The sequence below is a fragment of the Rhipicephalus microplus genome, chromosome 10 (assembly GCF_043290135.1).
Source record: "Rhipicephalus microplus isolate Deutch F79 chromosome 10, USDA_Rmic, whole genome shotgun sequence".
Classification (NCBI taxonomy): Eukaryota; Metazoa; Arthropoda; class Arachnida; order Ixodida; family Ixodidae; genus Rhipicephalus; species Rhipicephalus microplus.
Window position 1 is genome coordinate 100,265,537 of NC_134709.1, and position 19,265 is coordinate 100,284,801.

Consider the following 19,265-nt stretch of genomic DNA (forward strand, 5'->3'; position numbering starts at 1 on the left):
TGTCGCACGCAGAAACCGAACGTGCTATGCTCGCCTTTGTCTCTAATTGCTCAACAAAATACACGTCATTGTATATATTGCAGTGAAGTCAACATATTGCATTACTTTTTGTCAACCCAGTCAAAAAAGTTCAAGTGGTCCAATTGGCAAAATCAATAGGCATCAATTGGTTTTCAACCCATTGGAATTCCACCACCAGTCAGAAACGTACCGATTATATCCAATTGATGAACCAGTTCATATCCAATTGGTTATAACAATTCAAAGGTACGTGGTGTTCAATTGGTTAAACAATTGAATAGATGTGGTCGTTCAATTAAATCTAACAGGTGCTCAACTTGTCAGCCAGTTGTAATAGGCTGGTTCCCAACTGGTTAACCGGCTGAGCGCATATTGTCATCCAATTAAGTGAACTGATGCTCAACACAAAGAGCCTTTATTAGACAATAATAGTTCGACAAAAATGTCCCACACAGAGCGAGCTTCGTAGTACAACTCCCCATTTCTGTTAGTTAGGGTATTTGTAGTCAAACTGCTGCTCGTTCTGCTGCAGCTTCTGGAAAGAAGGTCGCTGATATATTTTTGCTTTTGCTTTGTTGCGCATTGGGTCAGCAATCATGCAGGCAGGCTGCGTGAAAGAAAAATATGATAAGACAGAGAGAAAAATTTACTATATGGCTGTAGTAAACAGGTTATCACACTAGTCTAAAAATCTGTAACTGCACACTCTGGCACTTCAACACGAGTAGTTCAAGATTTTCCAGACATGAGCATTAATCCTTAGTGGTCATGCATGCCAACATCAACAGTGCAAGTTGGAGCGCGTCATTTGAGTGTTCCAGATGGACGGACAAGACTTACCATGTACAGCAGCTCCCACACGTCATGCTTGCCACGCCCATGCACCATGCGCGCTGCAGTGCCAACACTAGTTATGGTAACAAAATGTCCAAAAGGTACTAATAATACAACAGTTAAGGTGGTTCAAGAGTAAAATACTTGCCTTCATTGTAAAGAAACAGGGCTGAATCAACGGACCATGCCAACATGATTACTGCAAAGACGCTGGATATAAAATACGCCGGTAAAGCTTGTGACCTGTGTCCGCTGTGGCTGGCTGTGGTAAAGAAGTGCGGTCCAGTCGTGATGACAATGCTGATGGCACTTGCCGCAGTGCATGCACTGTGAGCCCATGCACTTTTATGAAAATATAAATTATACGACTATTGCTTTTGTCAAAAAAACAAAATAAGAAAATTTTTAATGAGAAATAGTATTTGAAAGTTTATTTCTATTGCACTTTATCACATCAAATGCAACGTTTTTGGAAGGTTTGTTAGAAGTAAACAAACACTCGTTCAGCCGCTTTCTCACTATGTTCTCGCATGAATAAACTGTGGCGTGTGCTCGCGTCAGAAAGATGTGAAGTGTCAAGAAAAGTTTGAAGCAGATAAAGTACTATAGTAAGGTATTTATGATTTTGGAAAAAAGTTTCACAAAATTTTTACCACCTTACTCATTGCCGGCTTCACAGAACTTGCACATGGCACTCCGGTTAACCAGTTGAAAAGAACTGGTGTCCAGCTGGTCAGCCAGTTGAAATTGACTGGTTTCCACCAGGTCAACCAGTTGAACGCTTACAACATGAACTCTTTACTACTAGAATGTTTCCAATAACAGGTCTACTCCAATTGGAAAGTCTTTTCCAATTCAGATGTGCACATCCAATTGGACCAACAAGCATTCCAATTGGGAGACCAATTGGAATTCACTGTTCCAATGATTTACCGATTGGGATGGGTGCAACCAATTAGAGTAACAAGCATTCCAATCGGGAGACCTGTCGGCAACTGCTGGACCTCTTGGAATGACCAATAGAAACTGTGTGGTCCAATTGGTCCCCCTCATTGAACTTGTAAATGTGGCAGTTTGGGCTAGTTGGTATGACATGACAATAATTATAGCACGAGAACAGAACGACGACAACGAGACAAGAAAGACACGAGCGCTCGTGTCCTTCTTGTCTTTTTGTCGTCGTTCTGTTCTCGCGCATTAACTATTGTTCACATTGAAGCACCACATCTAAGTTGGTTTCCCATTCATACCATTTAGGACCAATTGCTAGGAACTGGTATGTCCGATTGGGCCCATTCACTTTTTTTGACTAAGAAGAACTGTGTTTTTCCGACGGTTGCCCTTCTCTTTTTGTACATGAAAACAATTCTCGTGTCCACACATGATAATATGCACGAAATATTGATTCGAGGCACCGATACTTCTGCTCCAGACTACTTTAAGTGCAGTTATTCGAGCTACAAAACCGCTACAAAGCACAATCATTTCTGCTTCTGCATTTCTGCACAAGCTTTCTTCTTGCTATAAAAATTGGTTCAAATTTTATCTTGGTTGGATCACCACTGAGTGCAAGAGTATTGCATAAACCACCAGCATATATACAAAAATATGTAATGTGTGAATATAGTCAGTAAAAGTGTATCTGAAAACTGATTGATTACTTCTTAAGCATTACAGAACCATTTTGTTGTAGCAAGTTTGCTTTCTGCTCAGCTAGAGCTCTTTGAAAAGTCGAAAATATGGAACTGCTATTGTTTCAGGCACAACTCCGGTGTTTGGCATCAGGCAACTAAATGAAAGCATGTGGTGTGCACTCTCAACTGCATATCCTAGCCTGGTTTAATTTGACCGTGTCACATTATGGCAATACTTTTCTACATTTGGTGAAGTTGAAGAAATCTTGTAGGCTCTCGTTTTGAAGGCAATTAAAAATTTCTGTGTTGCATGTAGGAAGGCAAATTCAAAGGCTCATTTTTCTTCTCCTACACACGACATTATAATGACATTTAATTTTGCAGTTTCATGTGATATAAGAGACTTTATGTTCATGGCACGTATTTTGAAAAATTTCACTCAATTTGTGTTGCTATGAACAGTATTTAAAGTGTAGCGAACGAGAGTAGAGAGACGTGAGACGACGACGAGGCTTACGAGGCCGTGCCGATTTCGCCACTTTGTGTTCTTGGCCAGAAGCCGAGCTGCGGCGGCTGCCAGCGTCTGACACGCCTGGCGCGTGAGCTCGTTCTGTCCTCGCACAGCTAGAGCTAGAATCAGCTGCACGAGAGGCGTGGCGCAATGGTCAGGATATGATGATGATGATGGCACTACAGGGCTCCCCCCCCCCTAGCACTTTGTGCGATTTGAAGGTATTTGGGGAAAGAAAGAGAGCGACAAATACTATATACATGAACGGCAATTCATAAGGTGTCCGTTGGAAAGTCCAGGTCTTCAACGGGAAGGGGCTATCAGCAACCACTGGGTCTCTGGCAAGTGACACTGGGAAAAACGCAGCGGACGAAGCTGAAAGCGCCGGGTCGCGATGGTCATAGACAGGTGCATCTGACGATGACTTGGCGGGATTGTTGAAGAACGCACCCGGCGCGGTTCAAGGAGAGGTGGCTGACAAAGGCACCCACAGGAGAAGCCGTAGGAGGGCGTCGAAAAATCCGCACTAGTGACGTGGGCAAAACAGTGCAATTCAATGACACGAAAGCATGACGGTTGAGCGCTGAAGTTAAACAGCTGTGGCGGTGTCTTCGACAGTGCACATGACGCTGACATGACTGTCAACAAGGAGCAGCAGTCCGGTCATGCTGGTGCGGACGTCGGCGGCGATGGAAACACAGACATCAGCATTTCATTTCGGCTCGCCTGACAGCGCAGGTGGTCTAGTCAACGTATGCGCAAGAATTGTGCTCGTAGAAGCGCACGATGGTCACAGCGGGCAGGCAGTTGCACGGCGAGCGGTCGATCGAACAATCACACAGGTGCAGTAGACACCTGGGCCGTGGCATGCCTGAAGTCATGGTACATTCCTGCAGGGTCGTGTCACCCTTCAAGTACTCTGAAGGATGGTCAGTCGGCGCCCTATGACTCGTAGAAGCACCTTCGGTGGTCGGCGCACGAGGACTCGCGTGCAGGTCGCATGGCTGATGGTTGCCTCAGTCGCAGGCACAGTGTGTGTCATGTGCTCTGCCATAGGCGGACCAGGCACGCCGTACGCAGGTGCATCAGTCATGGTTGCAGCATCCCGCACGTCGGTCGTACCTGGTGAGGGGCATGAGCTTCTGCAGCAGGGTACATCGAAGGCAATGCTAGTGGCTTCTGGCAGAATGCGCATAGCGCTGTCGTGGATAGGTAGTCACCTTCGGACATCGGTGACACCTCCGCGGACGGGCGGGTGAATAGCGGGCGTGGTGATGTCTATGATTCTGGCAGGCTGCAAGGCATGCGGCGAGGTCGCCGTTGTGGAGCCTGACCTGTCGGAGTTCTCTTGGGCGGAGAAGGTCGAGGAAGACGTGCGGGTGGCACGCACGTGCGACGGATCTGCGTTCGCGAGCTCAAAGGGGACGCACCTCTCAGTAGTGAAGTCACTCGAAATGGCAGCGTCGTCTACCTCATCGTCGTGGTCAGGTGCAGGATTGTATGTTCCTGCAACCAGAGCTGAGGTAGAAGGAGTCGTAGCTGGGGTAGTGAACTCGCGGTCGATGGAGGGTTGCGGGCCGATTGATAGTGCGCGCTGCGACGCAGTGGCAACCCCAAAGTAGCGACCCTGTAGCAGACGAGCAGCGCAGTGCAAAGGGCATCAAATGGTTCGGGCTTGTGGTTGATTTTGCAGCAAGATGGCGAAACTCAAGCGGCAGCGCGTCGAGCAAGATGGCGAGCATAAGCGGCTGGTCCGCGACGCCATTTACAGCGAGAATGGCGTCGAGCCGCATGAGCCATGCCTGGGGTAAAGTCGGGTGGAACGGCGGCACTGGCGGGCAGAGTCGAGAGTCGAGGGAACATGGAAGCTGATGGCTTATCGAAGGGTGCGTTCTCCGGGTCACCACTGTAGCAAGCGAAACGAGAGAGAGACGTGAGACGACATCGAAGGCGGCGGATGAGGCCATGCCGATCTCGTCACTTTATTCCAGGCCTGAAACAGAGCTGTGGCAGCTGCCAATGTCTGACACGCCTCGCGCGTGAGCTTGTTCTATTCTCGCACAGCTTGAGCTAGAATCAGCTGCACGACAGGCACAGGGTGGTGGTCAGTAAATGATGATGATGATGATAGCACTACAAAAAAATATTTCATTTCATTGTGATGTGCCAAGTATTGCACAGTTGACGTACCTTGTACATACTTTGTATATGCAAGCGTATTGTTCTCTATGTTGGGACCCTCTACGAGGGTTGACAGTATTCATATATAAATAAATAAACAAAAATCAAGCCAAGTAATGTATAGGGAACGGCATTTGTAATTGGACATAAATGTGAACAAATTACATAGAAGAAAGACCACCAGCAGGAACCGAATTGACAACTTTGAATAACACATCCGGTGCTCTACCAATTGGGCTTTTTATGCCCTCGTCCACTATATGGGGCGTATATGTGTATTTAAACTTGGGAGTGTTGGTCAGTGCTTCCAGTAGCCATAACGGCCAGTGTGGAAACCCCTTTTTCGGCCAGTTGGCTTTACCCCATAAAGTTGATTGGGGGATAATCACCGCTGTACTCCAGTTGGTAGAGCATTGGGCGTGTTATTCAAAGCTATTATTTGAAATAGATATTAATTCAAATGAGTAATAATTGAAAATGAGTCAGTGAAGGTCAATCACTTGATAGATCCTCAAAGCATTAGCACCGAATGCTAAGTTTCAGAAATAGCATATGTATGTGAGGACCTTGGCTACATTATTGTTCTGTTGATGCACAGTGAAGAGCACTCAATGCTTACACTAAATCAATGCATTTGCTCCTTGCCATTTTAGTGAGCTCTAGAAATGCCCAGATAAATGTGCTGGAGGAACTCTCACAATCCAGGACTGTATAAGAATCAATCGATCGATCAATGGGGAAGTATCTCTACACTCTATACAGTGAGTGAACTGCTGTGACTGTTGCGTTGCAGGTTATGGGACAAGGTGATTGGCGGCTCGACCAGGGTCCTGCCCGACGTGGCGGCGCTCCTGCTGATGTCCTTGCGAGTGGCCCTGCTCAGTGCTACAGTCACGGCCGACGTACTTACGCTGTTGAGCAAGGTGAGACAATTTCTCTCGACAGACTCGGTCGCAGGTTTCGGGTGTTCAAGCAAGGCTGACGAAGCAAAATGTTTTTCGCTTCAGCTTTAGTTTTAGTGCACCAAAAACAGTTCTGTTCTGCTCTTGTTTCAGAAAGAAAGAAAAGTAACAATAAAAAAGTAGATAACAGCATAATTTTTTTCTCATAAATGAATTATGCATTCTCTAAGCAGGCTAAATGTTTTTGCATCAAGGGATTGAGCATCATTTCAGAAGCAGCATGTTATAGAGCGTGGTCTCTGGTATGCAAGAACGCTGTTTTCATGAAACAAACTTCAGCGCCAACGATTCCCTATCCACGCTGGCACTTCAAGGTCCAATTTAAATGTTATAAAAAGCGTCGGTTGCCAACCTTTTTCTTTCCCACAAAATTTCAACAGATCTTTACTTTTGAAATTTCTTCCTGAGATATGCACTAATACTGTACCCTGAGATATAAATTAATGCTCACGCTGACCTCAGTTGTTTTGAATTGCTAACATTTCCTTTGAACCAAAAACAGATAAAACAGATATCAGTTTCGCTTCAAAACAAAGTAATTGATAACAATTCAGTTACATTCTCATTCCTGTCACAAATATGTTTTTTTTTCTTCTTCTTCTTTGTTCTGACACCCTGGCTCAAGCAGCTGCCTGATGCCATAGTCAATGGCAAAGGAAGATGCCGGCCAAATGCAAGAATAACTATAAAACAAGAGGTGTTTCAGCTCCCGTGCAAGGATCTCGTTACAATGATGCAACGGAAGCAGGGGGCAGTTAAGTACATGGAAATCGCTGGCACAAGCAGCATGCACAAACAGAATGAAGGGTGCCAGAATCACATTTTGGATTAGTAATGACCCGAGATCAAGTCATGAGATCATATTTCTCTCAGTAGCTTGCACATCCGCACTGGCCCAGTCAATACCATGTCCCTTCGTTACAGAATCTTTTGAACAAACACCGGAAGACATTTTCTCTTTTTCCACATCATCACAACATTGCTTCGGGTGCTATTGAGAATGACCAGTGTCGCCGATGTATGCATTACCGCAGTCTGCACTGGGAATATTGTACGCGACACCAAGAAAGTTGTCTTTTGGAAGCTCGTTTTTAACACTGATGAGAATGTTTTATTTAGTTTTTTTCAGTGGCACAAGTGCCACTTTTACATGAATAGAATGAAGCCTGCGTGCTAAGGCCTCAGTGATCCCTGGAGCACACGGTGTTGTGGCACATAAACAATGAGCAGACACGGAGTATCCACCAATAGCTGAGCGGGATAGATAGCACTGCACCGAATTTACGAAAGAAGCCGAGCAGCCGTTGCTTGAAAGCTGAGCATGAAATAATTCCAAGTCTATTTCCAAGTCTTTTGGAGAGGTACATGTTTGTCGTGAACGCTCTATGAGTGAAAACGACAGAGTGTTTGTGATAGGCAAAGATGAATCAAACTGAAGTTGAGTAGCGTCTTGTGTACCTCAACTTCCAAAACACGCTGTAGCAATGTCCTGTTCCTCCGTCTGGCACCCTGACACCGATGAATTGAAGGCGGCGATCCTTCTTCAACTGTCAAATTTCTGGCTAGTTTAGTTGACTATGAAAATGCATCCAGTTCATCATTCATTATTTTGAAAAACTGCTAAGAAAATACGAGAAGGTGAAGATAGAAACTTTCAATGAGAAATTTGTAAATAAGATGTGGGTGCTGGAGCAGAATTTTTCGCGAGCGGACACGTTTTTTTTCGATGCTGCAACTAATTAACTGAGGGAGGGAGGGAAGTTTGACTGGAGGATGTAAAGTTCAAGGCATCGAAGTTGTGACCAGCTGTGCCACTGCTTTTGGTAATTTCTTTGCCGTGTCCATGTGATGCCCATTTAACCTAATATTTACAAATTTTCCAACCCTGGGTCAAGCTCGCCGAGCTGCTGTCTCTTGGGAGAAAAGCCCCATTTGCGATGAATCACTTTTTAAAGATTATAGTCTTTCTAGAGGACCTTCGATGCCAAAATTTTAGTCTGTCTGTCTTTCTGTCTGTTTGTCCATGCTAAGATGCTTCAAACAGCACCAAACGATACCTCAGATGGCCAGCCCCATGCGTAGTGCCCACCAATATTGCTCAAGTTTCAGCGTTCACACTTCTGTAATTGTCAATCAAAAAGCAATCATTGCGTATATCTGAGGCACCATAACAACACGTCGATATTTTGTATGTGTGTCTTTATTCTAGAAAAGGCACACTCAAGTAATTCGAAGGACTGTAGCATTTATCACGCTGCGGTGACATTGCAACGTGATGCTCAAAAAAAGGCAAATGTTTCCAACGCTTTGCTAAGATGACACAGTGGTGGCATCTGCCCATCGCTTTGCGTTCTACACCTTAGTCGCCTTTGAGACAGGCGGGCATTTCTCAGTGGGTGCGCAGGCCTTCCTTCGTTTTTAAAGATAACTGCCAGATGGCGCTCGTGTTTAACGTGCCTCTATGCGCTCGTTCGCCTTCGCTGCGCGCATCGAGACTCTCTAAGCGCTTCCACAATCCAATTCACCAATTTTCTCGCGCAGAACATCAAATAAAGGTTTTTTTCATTCTCTTCACATGCAAAACTATTATCTTTCGACGTTTGTAGAAAAACATGCAGATACGGGGCCAATTTTTTTTCTCAGAACAGGCTGCTGTGGGACCCTCCACCCTACAGAGTGATATTAGCGGGAAGGGAGGCCACCAAATTTGTGTCAGGCCTTGGGTTATTCGCGGTTCGGCATGTTATTTTCTGTTCATCCTGACCGGGAAATTGAAATTACATTGCACTGCAGTGTATGCACAATTGCCTTCACCATCGTACAATGTTATGTGGTGAAGAGTGCCAAGCATTTAAAGCGGCTGTACTAGATCATGTGGGTCATAGCACATTTCGCTCTGCATACATGCATAGTTAATTACGCATGCACACTATAATTATGACCACCAGGAAAGTTACTGGCAACTAGAAGCCAATAATTCAGAGCTGTGCACAATGTTTCTGCAACTCTGTGAAGCAAGAAGCCAGAGCATGTAATCCCTCTTTGTAATGAAGTCAGCAGGGCAGCGAAGAAATTCTATTCAAGGGGTCTTTGAATATAAACAACCACTCGAGAAAAGCTAGAGCAGTCAACCTTTAATTGTACTACAGTTGCAAGGAATTTAAAAGACAATGTTCTGTCCAGTGAAGGAAAAGCACTATGAAAGGCCAAATGCACAGTGCACCCCTTAAAATGCTATGGCACAAGTCAACCTGTGATCATTTGGCCACTTTTCAGCATCTAAGAGATGCTGAAAAGATGCTTTCTAACATTGCAAATGACCAGGTTAACTTTATTTTCGTGTTATTTCTATCACAGAGGAAAGAAGCAATGCGATTACAGCCTAGATTAAAAGTTCTGGCAGGCTGGAATTTGACAGCTGCCACTTGCTCCACAATCTGGGAGCACTGGGCACTCACTTGGTACCCATTAATAAGGCAGTCATCAGTCATGTGTCATATTAATGCCTTCTCATGCATGAACAGAACAGGCCACAGAACTATGACTGATGTGCAGAGGGGCCACCGCCTCTTTGTTCAAAACAGGTCAGACTCTTCGTGCACTTCAATTAATACTGTTTGATACGCATGCAGTCGTGTCAGGACCGAAATGCGCTAACGTCAGGACGTTAGCGCATTTCATTGGTGGTTGCATATGAATGCAGGACCGTCGTCATTGCCCGTAGCAGTAGTTGTGCTGCTAGGCACGTGGATGAGGTACCGATTCCCAGCATGAAGGAAGGAAACAGTTTGTGGGAAGCATTGTACAATGCGATATAAGAAACGAAAAGTGCACCCAAACATCATTATAACTAAGCTGCATCTTACATGAAAATATGTTCATTAAATCTGAAAATTTGTTATAAACAAACATATATTCTTGACACTGTGTCTACTGCTAGACTTCATTTACTCTCTATAACTGATGTTTTTTTCTATATCCAGGCTCGTTAAATCAAGGTTACAGTGTAGTGTGGTCAGACACGCACAAGACAAGCTTTACTTCCCCCCCCCCCCCCCCCATTTTCCCACTACAACAAGGGCTCCTAAATTTTTTTGTTGATCATCTCTCTCAAAGCTTGTTTTCTTTGGTACTGCACAGAGCTTTGCTGGTGAGGCACTTCTAAAAAACTTGTAAGAGTGTTCCGTCGGGCAGCAGGCATCAAGCATAAGACAGTGAAAACCACGAGCCGGTGAGAGGCGACACCAACAAGCCATCTCACCGCATGTCGTGGTCATAAACATCTCTTGTTTCATCGAGCATATCAGCCTGCACTTCTGGGTCAAGCGCATGCGAAACCCTCTGGAAACACTTCAGCAGCTTATTAAAGGGAACGCTCAGATAGTAATGCCTAGGAAAGTATAGGGGATGTTATTACGAGTATTTGTAATGTACACATAAAGAAAAAGGGAGGGGGTGAAAAGATAACTTGCCGTACACAAGATCCAAACCTGCAACCTTCAAATAAAGCGTCTGATGCTCTACCACTGAGCTACAATGGCGGTCATCCCCCCCCCCCCCCCCCCCCGTTCTCTTTATAGGGTATTCTTGTGCATTTTAAACGTGTGAGCATTAATCAGCACCACCAGCAGCCAAGGTGGGAGTGTGGAACACTCTTTCATGCCTGTTTGGCATCACGTAGTGCACAATCTTTTTATGAGATGGCAGCTGACCAATAATCCCTTGTGTACCACCTTGAAGCACCGAGTCTGCCAGAACGAGACCCTCGCTATGAATCAAGAAAAGTGTACCTTTAAAGAGTTGTTTTCTTTGTCAAGCACAATATTAGAACTAACAGACAATAATGCCAAAGAAAATATAGGGGACGTTATGAAAAGTAATTGTAGCGTAAATGTAAAGAAACAAAAGTGGACGAAAAGATAACTTGCCACCGGCAGGATCCAAACATGCGACCTTCGAATAACATGTCTGATGCTTTACCAGTTGAGTTACGGTGCTTCTGCTCTCTTCAAACAATCATGGAGCCGGGACAAAGCAGGAACAGTGCCTGGGACAAGGCAACACTGATTTTAATCGAATATATTGGAAGCCTGAATGAACAAAAGAAAAGAAGCATTGACATAAACTTCTTTTGGCAACAAGGCTGTCATTGTGCTTTGGCTCAAAAATGACCGGTGTGCGCAAAAACATTCTCCAACATCAGTTCTTATTTCCCCATGCCATTTACTTGCCTTGCCTTCAATGTGAGTTAGACTAGCTAAAGGAAGTTTCGATACAAGCATATTTAAACAGATTGATGTCACACACACACACGACAGAGCAAGATTTTTCAATGTTTTGCTTGTCGGTGTTGCTGATCAATGAAAGTGATGGTAATAGAAACATGTGTGCGGCTCCTTCAATGGCTTAAAAGTGAATTCCAGTGATTTTATGATGTTAATGGGTCTCAATGAAGTTCCCTGGGTACGTTTATTTTCATATTTGCACCATTCATGCCAAATTGCAGGCTTGAGAGTTTCGCAGATTCGTTTCAAATGCTTGGATCAAAATGCTCACCTCCCTTGCCAGAATCAATGGCAACATTGTGCATGTGGCATTGAGTTTTGCTTGGCGGAAATGACGGAACTGATCTGTTTGTCTGCTAAGGAGCCCCACCACGTTGGTCTAGTGGCTAAGGTACTCGGCTACTGACCCGCAGGTCGCAGGATCGAATCCCGGCTGCGGCGGCTGCATTTCTGATGGAGGTGGAAATGTTGTAGGCCAGTGTGCTCAGATATGGGTACACGTTAAAGAACCCCAGGTGGTCGAAATTTCCGGAGCCCTCCACTACGGCGTCTCTCATAATGATATGGTTGTTTTGGGACGATAAGCCCTACACATCTATTTGTCTTCTATAGATTCTGTAGGTTTAGCCGGCGCTTCCTTGGTTGAGCGTGCGGGTTCCTTTTCCGTGTCTGTGGGCGTGCGATAGGTAGCAAGTGGTGTTGCATTTTGAGCCACACACGATTCGCCATGTACAGTGAAACCTCGTTAAACTGTACCCGCGTAAACAGTAGTTTCGTTTTAAAAGTAGTGAAGTCAGATCCCCGACTCGGCAGCCATTGAACATAATGCATTTTGTATCCGCACAAGCTGTGCCAGCTTATCGCGTATGTATCGGTTAATAAGTAGTTTTTCCAATTTTCGTTGCGCACTCGCCGCGGCATGTCGTCCCCCACTGGGCGTCCCCACAGAACAGCAAGCCCCAGAGATCGAAACACGCCTCGCTTGTTTGTCTTAATGATGATGGCAGCTGTGTTGGTGAGCGCCATCTCTTGGATTTTTCTGCAACAAGAAGCACTCGGCCGGCTAGGCTTCTCATGCGATGGCGCTTTGCACAAACACGCAAACACGGTGTGCGCTTGCTTTGCTTTCTTTGCTCCTTTGGCGCCGTGCATAGGTGTTCTCTGGTTGACCCGTGCCCTACAGCTCTCGCGTCGTTTTTCACGTGTTGTGTATGTGTGCTTGTGCTGCTTTGTACTTGCGTCATGCCGAAGCTGGGACAAAAGCATCGAGTGCTGAAAATAGAGGAGAAATCGGACATAATTCGTGCTATTGAAAGTGGCACGAAAAAATCGGCGCTGACACGTGAAAAGGACCTGCCATTAACCACGGTGTATGGAATTTGGAATTCCAGAGAGAAGTTGCTCGGCAGTGCTGCTGCAGCTGCGAAAAGGTGCCGGCTACGCGGTTCGGCATTTTCGGTTGTAGAGGAGGCGCTGGTCAAGTGGCTAAAAGCTGCACGGTCAAAAAATCTGCCTATCAGCGGACCCCTGCTCATGGAGAAGGCCCTGGTTTTTGCCTCGCAGCTCAACCGTGACAACTTCGTGAGCAGCAATGGCTGGCTGGCCAGATTTAAGGCGAGGCACGGCATTACCACGAGGACTGTTTCGGGAGAAGGTGCTGCTGCTGACTTGGTCAGAGTGTCGCCAAATGATAGTGATGAAAACGACATGGAAAGCGACAACACGGGTGATCCAGGTCCGACCGTGGCCGAAGCTGCGCATTGTGTCAGTGTCATGCAGGTATTTGCCGAGAAGAGGGGGCTGGCGGAAAAGCTGGCTCACAGCATAAGTGAGTTTGAGGCCACTGTCGTTGCTGCTAGGCCGCCGGGTCGTCAAATAAAGATTACAGACTTTGTCACGCGAAGTTAATAAATTACTGCACGTTTTTTGTTCTCTCATAGCACTCCCTGAAGGTTTCTTTTTTTGACGGGTAAGTAAGCGACTTGACGCTATTTCGGTTAAGCAGTACTACCGTTTAGTACGTACTTTTTCCGAGCTCCGGCCAACTACGGTTTAACGAGGTCTCACTCTATCCACCATAACAGCATAAGCATTTCAGCCGTTCCCGGCGGATGGCGTGGACAGGTAGTGCCATCTGGCCGGCATTATGTGCAATCAGACATGTTTGGGCCGATGATTACGTCACACGTAGAAGCACACTCGGGTGGGTTTCGGTTTCGGTATTAGGGTTTCTCGCTAATTATAAGTTATGTTTGAATTTGTTGAGCATTTCAGCTATTGGGCGCATGACAAGAGTGTCTCGGAACATAAAAGCACCATTATCCTGACTTGGTCAAAAAATCGCCGGGGTTGGTCTTTAAGATGAGAATATCTAGCAGAAATCGCCGCCGCAGCTGCAATATTCCATAGCGTGTGGCAGCTATGGCGGCTCAAGCAAATAGAGAAAGCGGCGGACATTTTTTTTCGTTGCACGAAAGGCACAAGGAGGGTGATAGAGGTGCAAAGTAGGGGAGGCGGGTAGCTGTGAGGCTCTGGCAAGTGCTGCATCCTTCGATCGACCGGCCACGTTTGCCTGCAGTCATGCTCTGTATCTTTACAGGGCTCAGCAGATGCTTCGTACCTTTGTGCACATAGCATTCTCATCACATAGTTTGCTCGAAGGTCACTTCACTTGCTGCAGTAGCCACATTTTTTAGGGCCAAGCTCCTTATAGCGGCACCGGCTCGTGCCTCGTAGCCGTTGTAGTAGTGTGTAACAAGTATAACATTTTGACCTCCCAAATGGTGCGTGTGAGAGATTTCTTCTGTGCGTTGTTGAACAATAAAAGATAGTGCTCAATGTACATGCCAATGACTGCTAAGGGCGAATGAGAGACAGGAGATTTCAGCTTTTAGTTAACGTGCACACTGCGAATTTTTTATTGTTCAACAACGCACAGAAGACAAGAAAGGGTTGCCACATTATACTTGCTTGGCGTAACCTCCGAGGTTTTAGAAAGGCTTAGCGAGCGTTGGGCCGCAGTGCCATGAATACTGTGAACTAGTATATACCATGAACTCGAGGTGGTTTAAGGTGGGAAGTAGACACGAAGCGCAAGCCGTAAGAAAGTGTGCATGTGCCTCCTCTCGTCCAGTCCTTGGAATGTCCGCTGGATGGCGGTGCTTCTATATGAGGAATAAATGATGAAAAGATGCGAGATGGTGGTACTTGGAGTGTTGAATAGGTGCACGAGCGGACACACAGACAGATGCATGGACGGACGCATGGATGGCTGCACAGACGGATGGATGGATGGATGGATGGATGGACGCACGGGCGGCCACACAGTTGCACACATGGATGGACGGAAGCAAGAACGAATGGACGGGCGGATGCTTCGCCCCACTATCTATCATTCACTCTGTGGATATGCTGCCATTTTTTTACGACAGCGCTTTGTTCAGTTACAGCTGGTCACGCGCTAACTAAGTATTGATGCACAATTCCTGAAGGTCTGGTCTGTGCGCTTTATCAGTGGCTGCTGAATCATCTCGTTTGCCCCAGTACAAGCAAAATTTTCAATCATGTGCTCGTATGCTATGACTGGTGACAGTTTCGATATCAAACACTAAGTGACATTGCTATAAACTGAAGTACATGGCAATTTTTGTGAGCAGCTATAATCGTATGACCTCACATACTACTGGGGCCACCAACACTCACCTTTCGCCGTGTTATAATATCTGGGTTCTTGCATGCGAAAACCACAATATGGTTATAAGCCACACTGCACTGAAAGGCTCGGAAAATTTTGGCCACCTGGTGTTTTTTGACATTCGCTGACATAACACAGTACACGGGCTTCTAGCACTTTGCCTCCTTCGAAATGATATCATTGTGGCGGGAATCGAACTCGCGACATTAGGGTCAACAGCTGAGCACCCTAACTACTGCACCATCATGGCAGACACCTTTCAACAGCGCTCCTATTCTTGTCAGCACTCCTATTTCGTCTGCTACGGGAGGCATGTGTGTAATTCTTTCCTTGGTACTCTAACTACTGGGGTCATTGGCAAAGGAGCTAGAAGGACCATGAATGTGAATCGGGGTTCACTGGTCAAATCTTACTTGTGAGTGCTCTGTTCTTGTTGGTTTTCTCTCGCCAAGGCAACAATTTCTGCAAGCCTACAGGACTGTCACAATATAAGACATGCTGAACCATTTTCACGTCGTCATTTATTTATTTCTTTTTTCACCTTCCATCGCCGAAACATTACTGAGGGAAGCGGGTTACAACATGAGCAATACAAAACAGCAAAACAAAACGTGCTATGTAGGAACACGACTAAAGCAAAATGACATCTCTATTCAATGAAATGGAACAAAGTGAAACAGTTATAAAAAAAGAAATCACGAAGAGAAAATAGTGATTGTCATAAAGTTATATAAATATAATACTAGCAAAAAAAAAAGAAAAATCAAGAACCTGTTGCAAAATGCCGGCATCTTGACAAGTGTATACAGAAAGTGGAGGGGAGGGGAAACGGGATGACTAAGGATTTGCGAAGCAGCATGTTTATGAGTGACAACAGAAGTTGCAGTTGGTCGCGCAACATTTACATGACCTTTAGATCGCGCTCCCAGGCTGCTCTGAAGTTGCACTTCATGGCGGTTTGGTGCCATACATTTCTGTGCTTTCATGCACGAGATATAAAAGTGTGCAACGTGTTATTGCAGTGGTGTAACGCTTTTTCAACTCAAGCAAAGACTAAGCAACATGCAGTTATCAAGGTATACAAATCACACGTGCCACACAATTGTCTGCGTTCATTCATTGCTACATACAACAACTGTGCTAATCACACATGTCAGTGCCACCACTCTCACGTGACAACGAGAATCGAAGTACTACTTGTATGTTAACTACATTGCACAGTCCCAACTGCAACGAACTTTAGTTTTTGTTCGCAAACTTTCTAAAGTTCGCGGATACTGGGTTCCCGTAGCCATTTATGGCTACGGGAACCCGGTGATGGCAACATCTTGTGGTGTGTCAGTCATTTTCAATACATTAGAATTTTTTTTCTTTTTCAATCATCTCAGTGTTCTTGTCGAAATAAAATAATGAGAGCATTGTTAAATAATGTCTGTGTAATGTTCAGCTTTGCGGGTTTCTTATTAGGCTCTCCGTCATCAGCTATTGCTACCAGCATTGTCTGTCACATGTGCGTTGCCGGCAACCACATAGGCAACTAGTAAAACGTCGACGAACAAACTAAAATGAAACACTAGGTGGTTGGTACAGCATCTTCGTAGCTACAGTACTACAGGCACAGGCAAAAGGCAAGGCTGGCGCATTTGTGACGCTGTTGCCATTATGTAGAATTCACTGGTGTGTCGGCAGTACAAAGCACTGGAAGTCACAGTGACTGAAATGCCTATGAACAACGCAGTAGCCAGTGTGGGAGAAGATTTAGACTCCGACCAAAAGTTTTGAAGAAACCCGACGTTTCGGAACTGACTTGGTTCCTTCCTCAGGGGTGACTGCGGAGGCTACATAGCAGCGTCGTCTTCAAAGCACTCGCGGGATGGCTAATGACCCCCTCTCTCTCGTTTTGCTGTGGAGTGGCTAATGACCCCCTCTCTTTCTCTCGTTTTGTCTCCACGGCAAAATGAGAAAGAGAGAGGGGGGTCATTAGCCACACCGCGAATGCTTTGAAGACGATGCTGCTACGTAGCCTCCGCAGTCACCCCTGATAAAGGAACCAAGTCGGTTCCAAAATTTCGGATTTCTTCAAAACTTTTGGTTGGAGTCTAAATCATGTCCCACTTTCATACCCAACCAGACAGACTTCTGTCGAATGTTTACATTCAAGTAGCCAGTGTGGTCCAGTATCACTGAGACTGATCGCCTAAACTCGTGACGTACGTTTCTTACAGTGGTCTCGCTCATGAATATGTTGCTAGCTGCTTCACTCTCCTGCTCGGCTCATTCACAAACTTTAATACTCTGTGATAATTCTCAAACCTCAAAATAACAAACCCTGATATTACAAAATAATGGTTAAAATGAAGTAAGTTAAAATTGTTCTTACAATAGATAATAGTGTTAGGAAAAGAATGTTATAACGAAATTTTGGATATAGCAAGGCCATTTTCGTATAAGATGCAACTTTGTTATGAGGTTTGAGTGTATCAGGCTGCACTTGTGGCTAACTATGTGTCATAGATAGCAGCTTTGACACCCCAACAGCACGGTATTACAGTCAAAATATCTCCAAATTTCTGTGTCATGGCACCTATGAAGAAGTGGGCTGCCAGTCTTACTTTTATAACATCCTAATTTGTTGCTGTCCCATTCATTGCTTCACGATTGTAATGAAATTGGCTTTTCTTTTTATTTTCGTAGTTTCAAGGCATGCTACGCAGGCCAAGTATGGGACATTTTAAAATGTAACATAATTTATTTTTCCTATCCTGCCCCGGCAGGGGCACCTGCGCAAGTAGGCGTTTGGTGTGTAGCGACACCACGGACCCGAGCTAACAGGGGAGTTTCTATCTCTCCCACGCCTAGCCGTGCGTGACTTTTCCGTGTCCGGGGAAAAAGGGGATCCTGGGGGTTGAGCCGACGCACGGTGGTTGGACCTTTAAGGCCCCCCGGCAGAGGCAACACACCCCTTTGGCCGCGGCTTCACGTAGACGGCACGCCTGGGCTGACCCACCCAGGGGAAATCGGCAGTCGCCTTTTCCTATCTTTCTCTACCTACATGTTGGTCTTTATCGCTCACTTCTTACCTGTCCTGTCGTCTTCTCTTTTTCGTTTACTTCCAAATTTCCTGACAGCTAGGGTTAACCCTGGGGGACTGACTAGGTCAGGACCACAGGGTTATAGTAGCAATGTAAGGCTAACGTGTGTATACGTTCTTCTTGTCGAACTCCATGGTGGGTGGCCAGCATAGCTGCCAAATGATCATGCTTTTCTATGGAAAAAAGTACCCCCCTTTCCACAATGATCGGTCCCGTAAAAGGGGTCGCACCAAAGCAAATAGAAACTTTCTGACTAAAGATAGCGATTACACGAAATTCTTCGTTGTAACGTTATTGACTAAAACTAAGATTCAGGACATATCACCATTCTCGATTGCAAAAGCAATCAAAGAATGCATTGGAAGCAATTACAGTGCAAACAAATGGATTCAGGGGATCTTCTCATAGAAGTGAAAAACAAAGAACAAAGTGACAAAATCAAACACCTTGGAAAAATCGGACAACATGAAGTTCGTGTAACAACTCACCGATCTCTCAATTACACACGAGGTGTAATACCTGACAATGAACTGCTCACGTGCACCGACGCAGAAATTGAGGATGCTTTAGCAGATCAAGGTGTACTTGCCGCAGGAGCAATCATCATTTGTAGGATAAGAAGGAAACCCGCACAAGGAATGTAATACTAACCTTCGCAAGCACGACGCTTCCTGCTGCACTTAAGGTAGCGTACCTTTACTAACGTGTGAGGCCCTACATACCTAATCCTCACACGTGCTTCCAGTGCCAGAGGTTCGGGCACGGGTCTCATTCATGCCGTGGTAATCCAACCTGCATGAAATGCGGCCAGAATGAACATGAAGATGGCGAATGCACGAACGCTTTAAACTGTGTGAACTGCAAGGGGCCACATGCAGCATACTCTGGCTCCTTCCCAGAATGGCAAGAAGAAAAGGACATACTTACACTGAAAACCAAAGAAAACATACCGTATCTAGAAGCACGCAAGCGAGTGGTTTTTGCCCAAAAGAGCACCTACGCTGAAGCGGTGCGAAGGGGGAAGGCACCGCCGACGGTCTCTGTAGGCACA

At 45.6% G+C, this 19,265-nt stretch overlaps 1 protein-coding gene across 2 annotated transcripts in view; it reads left to right on the forward strand.

Annotated features, from left to right (window-relative positions):
• Window positions 1-19,265, forward strand: part of LOC142774829 (TBC1 domain family member 7-like) — a 54,223-nt gene that overhangs the window by 25,004 nt on the left and 9,954 nt on the right. For both annotated transcript variants that reach the window (XM_075875951.1, XM_075875950.1), the window contains one exon: window positions 5,975-6,104. In XM_075875951.1, coding sequence (XP_075732066.1) covers window positions 5,975-6,104 — 130 coding nt within the window. The remainder of the gene's footprint in view (window positions 1-5,974; window positions 6,105-19,265) is intronic.